This window comes from Tachypleus tridentatus, chromosome 12, assembly GCF_004210375.1.
Source record: "Tachypleus tridentatus isolate NWPU-2018 chromosome 12, ASM421037v1, whole genome shotgun sequence".
Classification (NCBI taxonomy): domain Eukaryota; kingdom Metazoa; phylum Arthropoda; class Merostomata; order Xiphosura; family Limulidae; genus Tachypleus; species Tachypleus tridentatus.
In genome coordinates this window covers 16,067,756-16,083,651 of record NC_134836.1, presented here as the reverse complement: position 1 = coordinate 16,083,651, position 15,896 = coordinate 16,067,756, and the positions used below count along the sequence as shown (strand labels likewise).

The 15,896-nt window shown below is 33.9% G+C and overlaps 1 protein-coding gene across 1 annotated transcript; it reads left to right on the top strand.

The window, feature by feature from the left end:
- The first annotated feature begins 7,300 nt into the window (after positions 1-7,300).
- On the top strand, positions 7,301-14,552 carry LOC143234584 (whey acidic protein-like). Its single transcript, XM_076472043.1, has 2 exons — positions 7,301-8,068; positions 13,929-14,552. Exons 1-2 carry the CDS (start codon positions 7,861-7,863, stop codon positions 14,129-14,131), a joined length of 411 nt encoding a protein of 136 aa, XP_076328158.1. The 5' UTR covers positions 7,301-7,860; the 3' UTR covers positions 14,132-14,552.
- Positions 14,553-15,896: the final 1,344 nt, after the last annotated feature.

Sequence of the window (15,896 nt, the reverse complement as noted above, 5' to 3'; positions counted from 1 at the left end):
TTTTTTCTAAATTCAACACTTTTATTGTTTGTCACACATTGAATACATATTTCCTCTCACGTAATAGCTATCTCGATCATTGTCTGCCTTCTGAGTATGGCTATAAGTACTTTTAGTAATCAGAGCACGATTCTGCGTCATTTCTGAACGTATCACTTGACTACTTTCCACTAATAGTATTGTGTCACCTATTCAGGTGCAACTAGTTCCCTCTGCTTTTCTCACTTAATCTTCACTTTCTCACGTTTTGAATCCTTCCTTTCCATTTCATGAGATCTTCTTCCATGTACTGATGTTAGTAAATATACCTGTTACTTTGGTCTCTTTAACATGGTTTTTGTCCTTCCCGTCATTTTCTTCTCTTTCTTTTCTATTCCTCACACGGTAATTTGTCAAAGTCCTGTCCACTTCGTCTGTGTCTAGCTCTAAAGTAGCCTTGTCTGTCTCTTTCTGCTTCTCCTGAGCTTTATCTTCACCTGTCCTTTCCCTTCTCTCCATTATATATATAAAAAACGGCTGGTATGAGTAGAGAAAGCACTACGCAAACCAGCCGTTTTCTACATATATAATTTTCTCTACAAGTAGGTTTTCTCGTCATCACGGATCCTTCTTTCCATTCTTTCCATGCCTATTGGGATCTCATTGTGGTCCTTTATGGCTTCTCCCACCATATATTTCAGCCTTTGAGTCAATATACCATCTACCTTCCCTCCCTCACTACCTAAGTTTTTCTTGCTCTTGCTTGTAATTGTCATTGTTCAGATATTTATACCATTTATGTTACCCACAACCTTTCCTTTACTCCTGGCCTGGCATGGCCTAGCGCGTTAAGACGTGCGCTTCGTAATCTGAGGGTCGCGGGTTCGCGCCCGAGTCGCGCCAAACATGCTCGTCCTCCCAGCCGTGAGGGCGTTATAATGTGACGGTCAATCCTACTATTCGTTGGTAAAAGAGAAGCCCAAGAGTTGGCGGTGGGTGGTGATGACTAGCTGCCTTCCCTCTAGTCTTACACTGCTAAATTAGGGACGGCTAGCACAGATAGCCCTCAAGTAGCTTTGTGCGAAATTCCAAAACAAACAATGTTATTATTTTATTATCTCGTGAGGGCTGATAGATATACACTGCTGGCCAAAATCTTAAGATCAATGAGCATAAAAGAAAAATATGCATTTTGCTTTGTTAGACTCAACCACTTATTTAAATAGAGCTTCGAAAGATAAAAATAAGAAAAGGGAAAATAAAAATAAAAACTTTTTTAGCATTTAATAGGGAAAATGTTAACACTATGAAATTAGCCTAAATACTAGCTGGTCAAAAGTTTAAGACCATACAAAAAAGAAGTCCTAAACAGGGTAAGAAATGTCAAACAAAAGATCTCAGTAGTGAGTTGCACGGCCGTCACTGCGAATAACTTCAAACATTCGCTTTGGCATGGTCGATATAAGCATTTGCAGAAGGCTGGCTGGAATGTTATTCCAAGTGGTGAAGATGGCTCCACGAAGACCATGCACTGTTTGAAATTGACTTCCCTTTCCATCCACTTCCAAACATTTTCAGTGGGGTTTAGTACGGGTGAACACTCTGAATGGTCCAAAAGAATCACGTTATTCGCTAAGAAAAAGTTCGTTGTCCTGCGGGCATTGTGGATTGCAGCGTTGTTTTGGTGAAACATCCAGTCATTTCCACACAAGCGAGGTCCTTCAGTCAATAAGGATGCTCTCTCCAACATGCCAATGTAGCCAGCTGCTGTTTGATGCCCCTGTATAACCTGAAACTCATTGTTCCACGAAAGGAGAAAGCACTCCAAGTCATGATGGAACCTCCTCCACTATGTCGTGTAGAAAATGTCTCCAGTGGGATATCCTAATCGTACCAGTAACGTTGAAAGCCATCTGGACCATCCAGGTTAAATTTTTCCTCATCAGAGAACAAAACCATCATCCACTTTTCTACGTCCCATGTTTGGTACTTCTCAGCAAAGTTTAACCGAACTGTTTCGTGGTGTGGAAGGAGGCGTGACCTTTGAAAATGGTTACGGTTTTTAAAGCCTTTCTTTCGTAGATGCCGTCTTATTGTTGTTGAGCTGCATTCTACGTCCGTAAGGGCTTTAATCTGGTTCGACGATCGGCTGGTGTCTTGCCGGAAAACCCGTTGAATCCTTTTGCTCAACGCCGGCGAAAGGTTCTTTGGCTGAACACTTTAAATTCTTGTTCCGTATCCCTCAGGGTCTTTTAAGAAATTTGCAACTGCAGTTTTACTACGCCTAATCTCACCAGCGATGGCACGTTGAGAGAGACCTTCCTTTTGCAGCTCGACAATTTTGCCACGTTCAAACACTGTCAAATTTTTTCAGCCTTTGCAATTTTTTTACCTAATGTAACACAAGAGAGATGTTAGCAACGCTAATGCTTGAACACAAATGACTGAATTTCGTTACGTGTTTACCGATTAACGCTTCGTTTCAGTATGGTCTTAAACTTTAGACCAGCTAGTATTTAAGCTAATAGGCCTGGCATGGCCAAGCGCGTAAGGCGTGCGACTCGTAATTCGCGGGTTCGAGCCCGCGTCGCGCTAACCATGCTCACCCTCCCAGCCGTGGGGGCGTATAATGTTACGGTCAATCCTACTATTCGTTGGTAAAAGAGAAGCCCAAGAGTTGGCGGTGGGTGGTGATGACTAGCTGCCTTCCCTCTAGTCTTACACCGCTAAATTAGAGACGGCTAGCACAGATAGCCCTCGAGTAGCTTTGTGCGAAAATTCCAAAAAAACAAACAAAACATTTAAGCTAATTTCATAGTGTTCATATTTTCCTATTAAATGCTAAAAAGTTTTTTATTTTTATTTTCCCTTTTATTATTTTCATCTTTCGAAGCTCTACCCAAATAAGTGGTTGAATCTAACAACGCAAAATACATATTTTTTCTTTATGTTCATGGGCCTTAAGATTTTGGCCATCAGTGTGTATTAATTATCATTCATTTTACTCAGTAGTGCAGCTAGGGTTAGCACACACTTTTAAATTTGAGGCTAAGACTATAACAAGGTCGCTCTAACTATAATATAACTTAAATTTTACACCTACAGCAATATGGCATACCTCATAAAACGTTATACTGGAAATAAATTTCATTTATTTTGTAAGCTTCCGCTCAGTTCAATACTAATTTATAAATTTATAATTTATGAAATTTAATAAATTTCATTTATTTTGTAAACTTCCTCACAGTTCAATACTAATTTAATTTGTCTTTAATGATTTGCATCAAAAGTCCTTTTTTGGGGGAGTCAAAATAATACTTTATACTATTTTTTTTAATTAACTATCCATACATTTGGCAAGTATTTTAGATTTCATATATATTAATATGTCATAATATTAATGTTAGTTGAAGTTTTCTGAATTACAAACAAACCAACAAACATGACAGCCAATGTAAAATAGAGCCAGAATTTGACTTCAAAGGCAAATTGCCGGTGAAATTTCGAAAGTCAATAAAAACATAGAATCTAATGAAGTTTCTTGTTGCATTTTACTCAAAATAACTGTGAGATATCAGTGTCATCTGTCTGTGATTTTAAAATCATTTCCAACTCTTTAACCAAAGCATAAGAGGGTTCACTAACCATGGTCGGCAACGGGTTTCAGCCTCACGACATGTATGTTACGAGTCGAGCATCCTCCTCAACAGATTGCTCCAGGACTAAAATAATTAAAAATCATAGACTTTTTTTATTGTGTGTATTTTACATGACCCTGCATTTTTACAAACTTATAAAACAAAATATTCGATATGTAATAAAGTACAGTTTTCAGATCATTTGTTTGTTACAGCAATGGTAAATTCTAACTTTGGTTTTGCATTTGTAAAAACGACAAGGTGAACTAAATTCATCACACTGTATATCAATCATTGTTTTAAGCACTTACAGTTTTTATACATGTATATCTACTGTGTTAAAAGAGAGCACTAGGAACATTCTAAATGTTTTTCTATCATTAAGCCTATTAAAGAATATAGTGACTATTTTTTAAGGTATGTTCATTAGTTATTTGCACAAAACATTTTTTTTCTTTTTATATTGTGCTAGCGTGTCGCAGAATAGCTGCTACCGAACATTGGCTCAAGAATATTGGTCGTTTCTACCAGGACGATCAGTCATTTAGACTAGAGTGATTAGTAATTTTGACCAACTTAACTGGCAAAGTAACATTTAATACAGTATATTCCAATAGCCTTTTTAAGCTTATGGCTGATTTTTTTTAATTTTTAAGACAAAAAGTTTCTTTATTAATATAATATCCTAAACAAAATGTATTACCAAGTATTGTAATTAATTCACTTTTAATTACCATATAAATCAATGATATATCTTGTCCTAAACAATTCTATTAATACGTTCTGATACGTTTACAGCAACTCTGATAAAGATAGAGAATATTTCAACCTATTTTGATACATCCGAAACTGCGGTGTAAAATAAACAAATTCAAGTAAAACTGCAAATTTATAATATTTCACGCTTTTAGCTGTTTATTTATTATTAAACACACAGCTATGAAATGACCTATTTATGTTGTGCCCACCACGAGCATCGAAAACCAGTTACGTAGACAAAATAAAAACTTCTCAGAAAACGAAATGCACTTGTCTTATGGTTTAGAGTTTTTTAATAAATGTCAGTACCGGAATTGAATTTTTAGATAAACGCTCATTATGTAAATATAGTCGGTATCTTTTTCTTTCCTTTTTTTAATGTTGACCTTGTCTTCCATTCCCTTGGAAATAAATCATTATTTTAAACAAGGCTACAACACGCACTCGTCCTCCAGATTCGAAATCTACTAGTCAGGGCTACTAATGGAACATGAAATTCTCCGAAACTAATAAAACCCAATAACACATGTTGATCAATGTGTACATTAAACCAGATCTCATTTGAACCTAGTCTTCGAGATATAATAATTTTTGGAATACTAAATTTATTCTGCTACTGTGTGGCTATGTAATGTGAAAAGGTGAGTAGTGGCCAATGATACTTTATCTTCACTTCACCTGTCCACTGTATAGGTTTCCCTCACAGTGAATACAAAGCACATTCACACCAACAGTATGTTTGATACTTTTCACTATGATATGCCTCTAGAATCTCTTTCTCTTTGACTAACTTATGTTCAGGGTTACTAATGAGAAATGGAATTCTTCAAAACTAGTATAACACTCGTTGATAAAAGTGTGATCTGAAGTGCACTTTCCCTGACATTAATCTTTGAGTTATAAGTTTTTCACCACTAACCAACCGAGGAATCGGTTTTTAGTGGACAAATGGAAGAAAAATTTAAATTTTTATTTCACTCTATGATTCATGTGTTATCTATCAACTCTTAGTTACATTTATCATTTTACTTTTGTAAACTCTATTTCTTGGCATAATGTTTGTTTTTGTATATTGAGCAAATTCTACTTTTTTTTTTATTTATGTACTTATTACTTATTTTCGCTTCTTGTTTGTCCGAGTAGTTGTATGCACTTCCTTATACTTTTTAACTTTGATTAATATTATCATAGCGGCACTGTACTGTTACTTTATAGATCGACTAATTTTGTCGTTATTTTAAAAGTTTTAGTAACGTATTATCGTTATGACCTCTATTTAAAACAAAATAATAATAATCATATATACTATAATTAAGTAGACTACACACGAGCTACAAACTATTAAAACTAAAAATGACACATTTGTGATGTAAGTGCAAGTCTATATGTTTGTTTTTGGCGATAGGCTGCACAATGGACTACCTACGCTATGTCTGGCATGGGGATCGAGTCGCGAATTTTCGTGTTATAGTTTAGTCCTAATTTTCGCAACAATTTCAGTATTACGGTAGCTTGTATATATAATTTAATTGTTGGATAGATAGGTAGTTTGAACTAAGATAGGTAGATAAATTAAACTATCAAAATAGTTCCATGATGTTATTTATCACAGAACAATATGGAAAACCTTCCTCATGAAGGTTGGACTTTTGTTGCTATCAGCACAAAATTTGGGACTACTACGAGCAGATAACATTTATGTAACTTCGCGCAAAAATCCTGTAACAAACAACCAAATATAACGTCTCAGTTATGAAATAAATGTAAATTAATTATGAAGGATATATCCTACAACAACGTGTTATTATAAGAGAATACAATAGGAAATAAGCAAACATATATTTATTATTATCCTTTTGTTTTATCAATCAATAAACATCTGCTGACATTAACTTGGTTATAAGATGGAGGAGGAAATAAAATGTTTATCAGAATTTTCCTATAATGAGCTAGATTAATACTGAATATGTATGGGTAACTCTATGAATGTGTATAAACAAACAAAAAAGATACAGCAACAAGAAATGCATTGAAGGTTATGACCAATTGCTGACAAAGTCTTGATAGCGGTAAATGTGGAAAAATCATAACACGAAGCTGTCACCATGCCGAATCGTACAATTTATTATCACACAATACTATTATGAATTTTAACAGCCCGACATTTACACTTTTTTCAGATTGGGCAAAATTGCTGTCAAAGAGGCATAAACCAAGTTGTTCAGGTTATGCGACAATGCAGGGCATCATCTTTGAAACAAATGTCTAATGCCTTTATTACACACATTATGATCACGCGTAAGTTCGAATAGTTTCCATGAATCCAGGCATGTTAGAACAGTTTTAATAAACTCGAAATGTCCTGCATTATTGTTGAATCATGTAAAGCACGTCAGTAGTGGATTCTTTGGAACAAGTTGTGAGTTTTTTCAGTAATAAAAGAAACTTGCCCATTTTCAAGTCTGGATGACAGCATAAAAATTTCAGCTAATTGTATTTTAGAGTATTCTGTAGTGTAGAACTCTACATGGCATACAAAATTTGTTTGTGGGTTGTTTTTTTACATTTTGAAATATAGTGTAAATGCGATTCGTAAATACATTTATAAAGGATAAATACGACATTTATTTCACAAATGTTTCATCTCATTTTAAGCTCTTCTTATGTAAGTCTCCACATTAATAATAGCTTCTAAGAAAAGTGATACTTTGGTATTTTGTGCCTGAATGCCATTCGATAGTCAAGTGAGTGATAAATGGAATATGATTCGTTAATGTGCTTTAAAATTCTACTTAATGAATTTTGGTTAAAAATAAGAACATTTTATCAAGTTTATAAATTAAGCAGTATATTAATCGCACATGTTAACTTTCATCGTTGGATCTTATTACTATTTAGTGTATCATCGTTTATAGACGGTGAAACTTAACGAGTGTCACAAGTCTGTCTTGAACAGTACTAAATATCCATAGCTCATCTTAATAGAAGAATCATGTTAGTGTTAGAGTGGTTTGCAGATTCTTTTAGACCTAACTAATGCATGTAATTATATTTTGTTTTGCAAATTAGTTCAATTTAGTCTATCAGATTCATCATTCCCTGTCTTGAAAACCCGGAAACGAAAATAATTTATTTGCACCACCTGGAGGTGAATAAAATAATAAATGACCAATTACATCCCACCAGGGTAGTCATCGGGACGTCATTACTGGCCAGTATACTTTTTATCAGCTGTTTTATCTTTCCGACTCTCAGTTCTCTGGTGTACGTTGTTAACTAGCGTGACGAAGTGGTTGGGTTGGGAACGTCAAAAATACGCAAGAATCTGACAGCAGTTGAACATTCTTTACAATACATTTCCTATATTTGCATATTTAAAAGATATAAAAATACTTGTACAAATATGTATAGATGCATTTTTACGTAACCTGTGCGAACAACATTCACGTTTTCTGCTTTCAGTTTTCTTTTGTTTAATTTAACTATGAATTTGGCATGTATGATTGTTCTCATTTTAATCATTTCCGTATGTGAAAAGCCAAAGTCATACCGTTTACCATTCCGTTTTGAACCCAGTCGGAGGGTATTTCCAAGACAACGTGGAAATGACTGTGTAGCCTGTGTAGAGAAGCTGAAACAATGTGTGCAAGAATGTTTAAGGGAATATCACTGTTCAACAACTAAAACTAAAGGTAGGCTTATGGTACTAACGTTTTACTTCATTAGAAGTATAATGTTAACGCTTAATAACTTGTTTCTATGCAGTTTGTTTTTTTGTTTATTGTAATGAACAAACGTGTATTTTTATTAACAATCACAAAAAATATGGACAACTACAGCAAAGATCTGGTTCCAAATAATTCTTTTAGTAATCTTGTGGATTAATATGGGGAACTTGTTACACTGCATATTTATTTTTCTAGCTCGTTGTGTATTACAGAAATAGTTTGGAGAAACTTCCTTCATTTAATACATTTCTCACTGTAGCTGAAACGTGCTGTTACTGCCGTTACTTTAAGATTTTTTTAAAAGAACTCAGACTCTCGTCTAGATAAACATTTAAAGCACATAAGAATCAACTAAATAAAACGTTTTGAGAATAAAAACCAAGGTATTATCGATGAATTATACTTTTCTTTTACGTCATTCCATATCTATCTTAAAAACAAGTATACGACATAATTTAGTATGGAAAGTTCGAAAATTATTAGGTTCATATGCAATATGTAGTGGATTACTGTGCCTGATCCGCGGTAAGAAACTTGTTTGGGCTTCTTTCTTATCTTTCAATATATATATATATATTGTAATATAAAGACCTAAACTATATTTAATTTCAAAACTGCCTCTTGTTGCATTATGGTTTGATATCTAGATGAAAAAGTCAACCACATTTCTCCACTTCAGCCTTAATCCAAATAGTAACTTCTATAAAGCTTAAATTGTCTTCTTCGAAAATGGAAAATTCACATTTTATTCTTGGAATTAAGCTTAGACGTGATTATTTTATACCTTATTACTTAGTGTGAAATGAAAAAAATCTTGAAAGCTGCTTATGATTTCTTGTAATTCTACGTGAACATTTCATTATGTGGAAAATTTTACTTTTTAATAAATTTCATTCAAAAACGGGTTGTTTCAATTAGGGATTAATGTGTTATTGCGTCTGTATTCATGTACTCTGTTATCTATCCCTAAAAAAGAAAGGAGCACAAATAGTCCCATTAAAAATTGTTTAGCTAGTGAGTTAGGGTAAACAACTTATTTCTAGTTTTGACAGTTTATTTAGTGAATTGGAGTAAACAACTCATTTCCAGTTTTGTTTTGGGGTGGATCAATATACAAGTATAACAAGGGTTCCATCTAGTTCAGGATGTGGGTATAAATAAAATTAATGTTACTTCTCAGTATTTTTGTTAGCTGCACTTAATAACATTTCCTAATACATATCAATAATATTTGATTCTTATAATTTGTTTTTGTCAAATGATCCAGCTACCTCTCTGTTTGCTAGATCTTACCACTTATATTTACATTCATTTCAAAACTCAATTATTATTACCAACCAAAGTATTGACTTTTATTTATTTTCTGGGAACTATAGCGCGGTATCAAACATTTTCTTCCTTGTCATTCTTTTTACCTCCAAGTAAAATGCTTCAGTTAAAACCCAAACTAAGAAGACAATTAACGCTCATTAGTCACAAGTACAAATATATTTTTTAAACCATCCCTTTCTGTTGACACTTTGTTTTGAAGTAACAACTACCAGCGTACTGCTGTGTAGTTATAAGTTCTTTATAAATAAATATGAACAGATTAGTCGTGTTACTCTCTGCATACTCGTTTATAGATAATCTAGCCAACCATCTACATATGAGACTATTAGTGGCCTGAAATATATAAAAGTTAACTAAGGAAGCTGGATAACATTACTTATAAGTGCATATTAGCCTCTTCACAACTAAAATTCTGTAGATCATGAAACAGCGGTAAGTCTACAGATTTACAACGCTACAATCCGGAATTCAATTCCTAGCGGTGGACACAGCGGATAGTCCGTTGTGGCTTAGCTCTATAAAAACAACCAAACACATCCGATTCACTTTTAACTCTTTCGTACAGCTTACAGTGACTGCGGTGGTCTTACTGATCAGAAACTTAGAATTTATTTTATTCTCTAACATGAATATACAACGAAAACAATAACCATTCTATTTCAGTAAACAATTACAAACGTTAGACTACAATATTAACAAACTATTAATTATTTTAAACTTTCATCGAAAAAGTTAGTTCATCATGCATCCTTAATTGCTTGAAAATTAAACGTTTTCCCTATTACATACATACTATCAGCATTAAAAGGACTGACCTCTGTAACGCATGTAAATCGATCGATGTAATGTAAAACCATACTCTAAAGCTAACTGTAATCTGTGCATTTATTACAGTAAATGGTTTTAAAGGTGAATTTATTTATTCAATAACAGGATGTGGAATTAACTAATTTTTTGAAAAAAAAAGAAAAGCATCGGAAATCAAATAGGTTCATAATTAAGTACGTAAACATTCAAAAGGAGATTTTAGTGATTTGTTTGTCTTAAACTTGGTTGATATTATAAATACATATATTATAGTTTTAAGTTTCTGTTGACTTAAAGGCATATGGTGAAGGTATTGTTTGAGAAAAGTTATGTGTTTAAAGCTCATAAAAAGCTTACGGGCCCAGCACGGCAGATGGTTAAGACACCCGACTCGTAATCTGCGGGTCGCGGATTTAAATCCCCGATCATTCCAACTATTCGTTGATAAAAGAGTACCTCAAGAGTTGGCGGTGGGTGGTGATGACTAGCTGCCTTCCGTTTAGTCTTACACTGCTAAATTAGGGATAGCTAGCGCAGATAGCCTCGAGTAGGCTTTGCGCGAAATTCAAAAACAAGAACAAACTTACATATGTAATTTTATATCACAACACTATAGAATAAAAACGATGCCCTTAATATTTCAAGTATTAATATTAGTTTAGTAAATGTCATGCTAACGAGAAGCCGAATACGTGATAAGACGTGTCATATTATACTGACTATAAGTTCATCACATTATTCAAGTTGACTACCGCCGGGTTTATCACCTTATCTTAGCGAGTTATACCACTGGGCTCCTAGAGGCATATCACTCTCCTTTGGACTGCTTTGGTTTCTAGCAACACGTTTCTAAAAGGCAGATTTCAAGTTTCAATCTTGAACAACAGCTAATGAACTGCGGCGTCGGTAACTTCAAGCACGTCGATCTATATCTCTTCCGTAACAACACGTCTATAGTTGATTCCTTCTCGTAAAAATAATTACATATAGAATAAATAATAAACCTTACTTACACTCCTGTTTTCCAACTTATTCTTCCATTTCTTAACATAACACAAAATCAGTGATAGATAAAAACTTTATTAAACAAACTATATTTAAACAATTCAACTTACACTGTAAATAATCATTTATTTCGTATTCGCAAATTAAAAGTTATTGGTGTCCTTGAACTTTTTAACTCCTATTTCAGTCTATTAGCTATACTCTTGAGATAATGTCTTGAAAAGTAAATTAATGTGAACTGTTGCAATAATTTATTATCACATGCACAACAAGTAAATAACATTAAAATGTTGAACATATAATTCAGCAAAGTGTGTTGTGAAGTAGTGAGAAGAAACAAATATCTGTACTACAAATAAAATAGTACAAAACAGACATCTTAACTATCAAATGCAATTTCAAAAGTTTTTCTTTAAACTGTATGATAGTTGTAGTCCTATGGATCACAAGGCTGTTGAAGCTAAGCAGATAGATAACTTACCATAAAACGAACGATAAAACCACCGTATTAATAACATTCCCATGACTTACTCGTAATGCAAATACCTATCTATATTTATGCTGCTCGAGTTAAATCTGTTTCATACGACATTATTTAAATCTTACTTCATGATAAACGCAAAAGTTTTCACTAGGCCCTTGATCCCTGATGACTTATAGACTAGTTTGCGAACTAAAAATAGAGTATATTAAACTGCGATGGCAGAACACAAATACCTATTGGATAGTTATGTTTCTATCAACAAAATACTCTAGACTCCCAACTGGTACACTGTTATAGTGTTACAGTCTCTTGGGTTCAATCCCTTCGGTAGACACTGCAGAGATAGCCCATTGTTTATATATGTGCTTAGCAACAACAACAAAATTAATCGAAATTTCGCTAAACTTTACATTACATAACTCATTTTTATACATTGATTTACTACAAAAACAGAAACAATGAATTTCATTTTCTAATCTTTTACGACCAAATTAAATTATATTTCATGATACAGTAATCTCTAAATTAACAATTCTTTGTATAATTTTTTATTTGCGTTAATAAAGAAATATTAATAAGCGAAACACTTATAAATATAAAAAAAACAAATTAAAATATTCATACTGCTAATTAAGACTGTTAACTTTAAGACTTATAATACGTATAGTTGGTTTTTAGAGTTATTCACTCTGTTATCATGAACCAAAATACTAAGTATCAAAATGTTATGACTGTTTCTAATATTAAACAATAAATATAATTTTATATAGAAAGAAAATGCTCGAAACAGCTCCTTAATAATTTCTCAATTTCGGATTTGGAAAATTGTTTTCAGGTTATATCCTTCAACTCCATTTGTCATGCGGCAAAGTGTACTGGTAACCACAACTTAAGAATAAATCCCTTTAAAATAAGAAGTATATCTTTTGGTATCGTAGTTATTTCGTAGAATCAACTAACGAATAGTAGGATTGATCGGTACATTATAACTCCTTTAACGGCTGAACGTGTGAGCATGTTTGGTGGGAAAGGAGATCGAACCTACGACTCTAAGAATGCGAGTCAAGCACCCTAACCATCTAACCAAAGAGGGAGGAAGAAGTGTTTAATTAGCCTGACCCTCCTAATTGCTACTACTAGCAATCAAATTCCTGTCATGCTAACACCCAACTGGCCATACCAAGCCAACCTAGAGGAGGAGGGTTGCTAAATTGTTAATATACTGGACTGCGTTTAGAGAAGTTTAAGGTTTAATCTGTAGTATCAACTCAAGGGCCGTTATAGCTATGACTGTCAATCCAGCTATTTGATTAACAGTAGCCCTATAGATGGTAAATGTTTTGGTCTATTTGCTCTCCCTCTGTTCACCGTTTCTAAATGATAAATGGTTATTTGTTATGTTTGAACCTTGGGCCACTTTAGCCCATGTATCGCATAAGGTATTATTCCAAACCAGAAGTTTTTTGTACTGGAATTAAATTTTTATATCGCAAATATCGTTTTTCGAAAGGAGACGGTAAAATCCTGTTTTGTCCTCTGATTACAAAAAAATATTATGAAACGACAAATTTAAAAAACTTTACTTATTCGTATTTTACATTGTACAATCAGATTGTAGTTGGTTAATTAAGAGCATCATAACAGAAAAACTTAGTCCTGTATTTGAAATATAAAAGACAAAAAATCTTTAGGCACAGGAACGGTTCCAGAGGGTTCGGACCCTTTTCTCACAGTAAAAAAAAAAAAAACATCAGAAGGTAAAAGAGTTAAATCGAAATATTTTGCTCATATTTATATATTAATAGTCTATATTGTAATAAGGTTAAAAACAGGCCTATTGGATCTTTCGTTCCAAAATATTATGGTCGATCTGTGAAGGAGTGTCTTTCATTGATATGACTATCAAACTGTCCATTTCACTCTTTATAGCCCATCAGTTTTCAGTTGATAGACCAGATTGAAATCAATTGGTCAACAGGTCCCACCGCCATCACTTGTTCTACTCTAATCGAATAATGCAATTTGATTTTGTAGCAACGTGATACGAACCATGGACTATCGGATTCACAATCTGACATGCTATTCACTATGTCATTCCCGGTTTGCATTTGAAAGTAAAGCATCATTTTAAAAAAATCGTATTTCTAGATTTCACTATAATAGATACAGTTTTACCAGTTTATTGATTATTTTCAGAAGGATTTTGTCCGATCAGCGACTCAAGACTAGATAAATGCACACTTTCTCCAGTATTAAATGTCTGCGAAAATGACGAAAACTGCCCGGGAACAAAAAAGTGTTGTGAAAATGGATGTTCCAAAGTCTGTGCTGTTGCTCTACCACGACCGCCTGCAAAACATATACCGAACGAACGAAGACGACCCGTCGTTTTTGGATAAATATTGCTTGAACATGATAATTTTTATATAATATGAATCTTTATTACAAACTTTACAAACAGTTAATTTCTCTTGAAATAGAAGAGTTTACATTATACAGTCATGTCAGAGGCGTCGCTAGGTCATGATACACGGGGCTCATGCCCCGAAATCCCCATTTGGTATTTTAAAAATTCAAAATAGAAAACCGTGATCAATATCATATTGAAACGCCGAAAATTCCGGCACCTGTGAGCTCGATCCCCGAATCTTTTAAGTATCTATAGCAGCACCTCTGACTTGTGTTAAATATTCTATAACACATATCGTATATTCACCTAATATATTATTTTTTTATTTAGTTGCGTATAAAACGCATGAGAAAATCAAAAGTTTTGAGTGTGTACTTATATACTTATGTATTTTTAAGATTTTTCTTTTCGTTTCAGTACTTTTTTATGATTTGGTTCAATGCAGCCAAACCCTTTTAAATGTTTAAATTAAATAAAAAATGAAACTTTGTACAAATTTTATGAGCACAATTTAAGTACTTTTAAATTAATTAGCCGTTGCACAATTCTTCACAAGTGCAACTGAACATTTGTTTGAGTTACAACCACGCAAAAAGAAAAAATTTGTATATTTTTAAGAAAGTATCTAACATTTATTTCTCCCCCTCTCCCTAATATTGGTACAGTGGTATGTCTGGGGTATGTTTGGGGATTTATACCACGTGGAAGTAGAGCACAGATAACCCACTTGCCTCTTTACTTCTCTATTAGTGATAAAGAAACTATCAGATATTCAAACAACAGAAGCCACTTACAAGGACTTATGTCTCCTCCCATTACTCCTGTGTACTCCTTCCATTGGAAATCAGGCCAATTTTTCATTTAACTACAGTTTAATGAGAGTTTGTTCCCTTCAGAAGTACGTGAAGGTACATATGTTGTGTTTGTTCAGAATTAAGCACAAAGCCACACAATGGACCACCTCTGCTCTGCCTACCACGGGTATCGAAACTCGGTTTTCAACGATGCGAGTCCAGCAGACATCCTGCTGTGCCACTGAGCAGCAAATATGTTGTTCTTTTCACAATCTGTATACAGTGACTTTTTACATATAATAAATTTAGTTATTAGTGTGTACGTGAAAGATCATGTTGAAAACAATGTGTCTCGCTCTTCCCCCTTGCTGATAGGTGCGAGACTATCCTAAACAGCAACACAATCGACCAGACTGTGTCTACAATTGAGCTATAATGTCAAATAATATATACAATGAATTTTCTCATATATATTATGGAATTATTAGATACATTTATTACCCTTGAAGTAAGTGTGTAGAGTTTTTGTTGTTCGTTACTAAGCACAGACCTACACAAATGACTATCTGTGCTCTGCCCACCACGAGTATCAAAACCCGGTTTCTAGTGTATAAACCCGCACACATACCTCTATGTCTATGGGGGACTAATACGTTGGGTTGAAAAAAAAAACAGGAATAACAACAAACACTATACTACGGATTGTGGGTTTGTCTTTTTCTAACTCTGACTGAAACTGACATAAAAAAACAGTGCAAAATTAACAACTCAAAATGTTTCTTTAAACTAGAAAACAAAACTCAAACTCAAACACGTACAAACGTTTACTGTAGGTGTAGAGATAAAAAGAAAGTGTGTGTGGTTTCCTTTGAATTTCTTGCAAAGCTACTCGAGGGCTATCTGTGCTAGCCGTCCCTAATTTAGCAGTGTAAGACTAGAGGGAAGACAGCTAGTCATCAC

Coding starts and splice junctions, on each gene's coding strand:
- LOC143234584 (XM_076472043.1), top strand. CDS start 7,861: ATGAATTTGGCATGTATGATTGTTCTCATTTTAATCATTTCCGTATGT. Junction 8,069..13,928: donor TTCAACAACTAAAACTAAAG/GTAGGCTTATGG, acceptor GATTATTTTCAG/AAGGATTTTGTCCGATCAGC.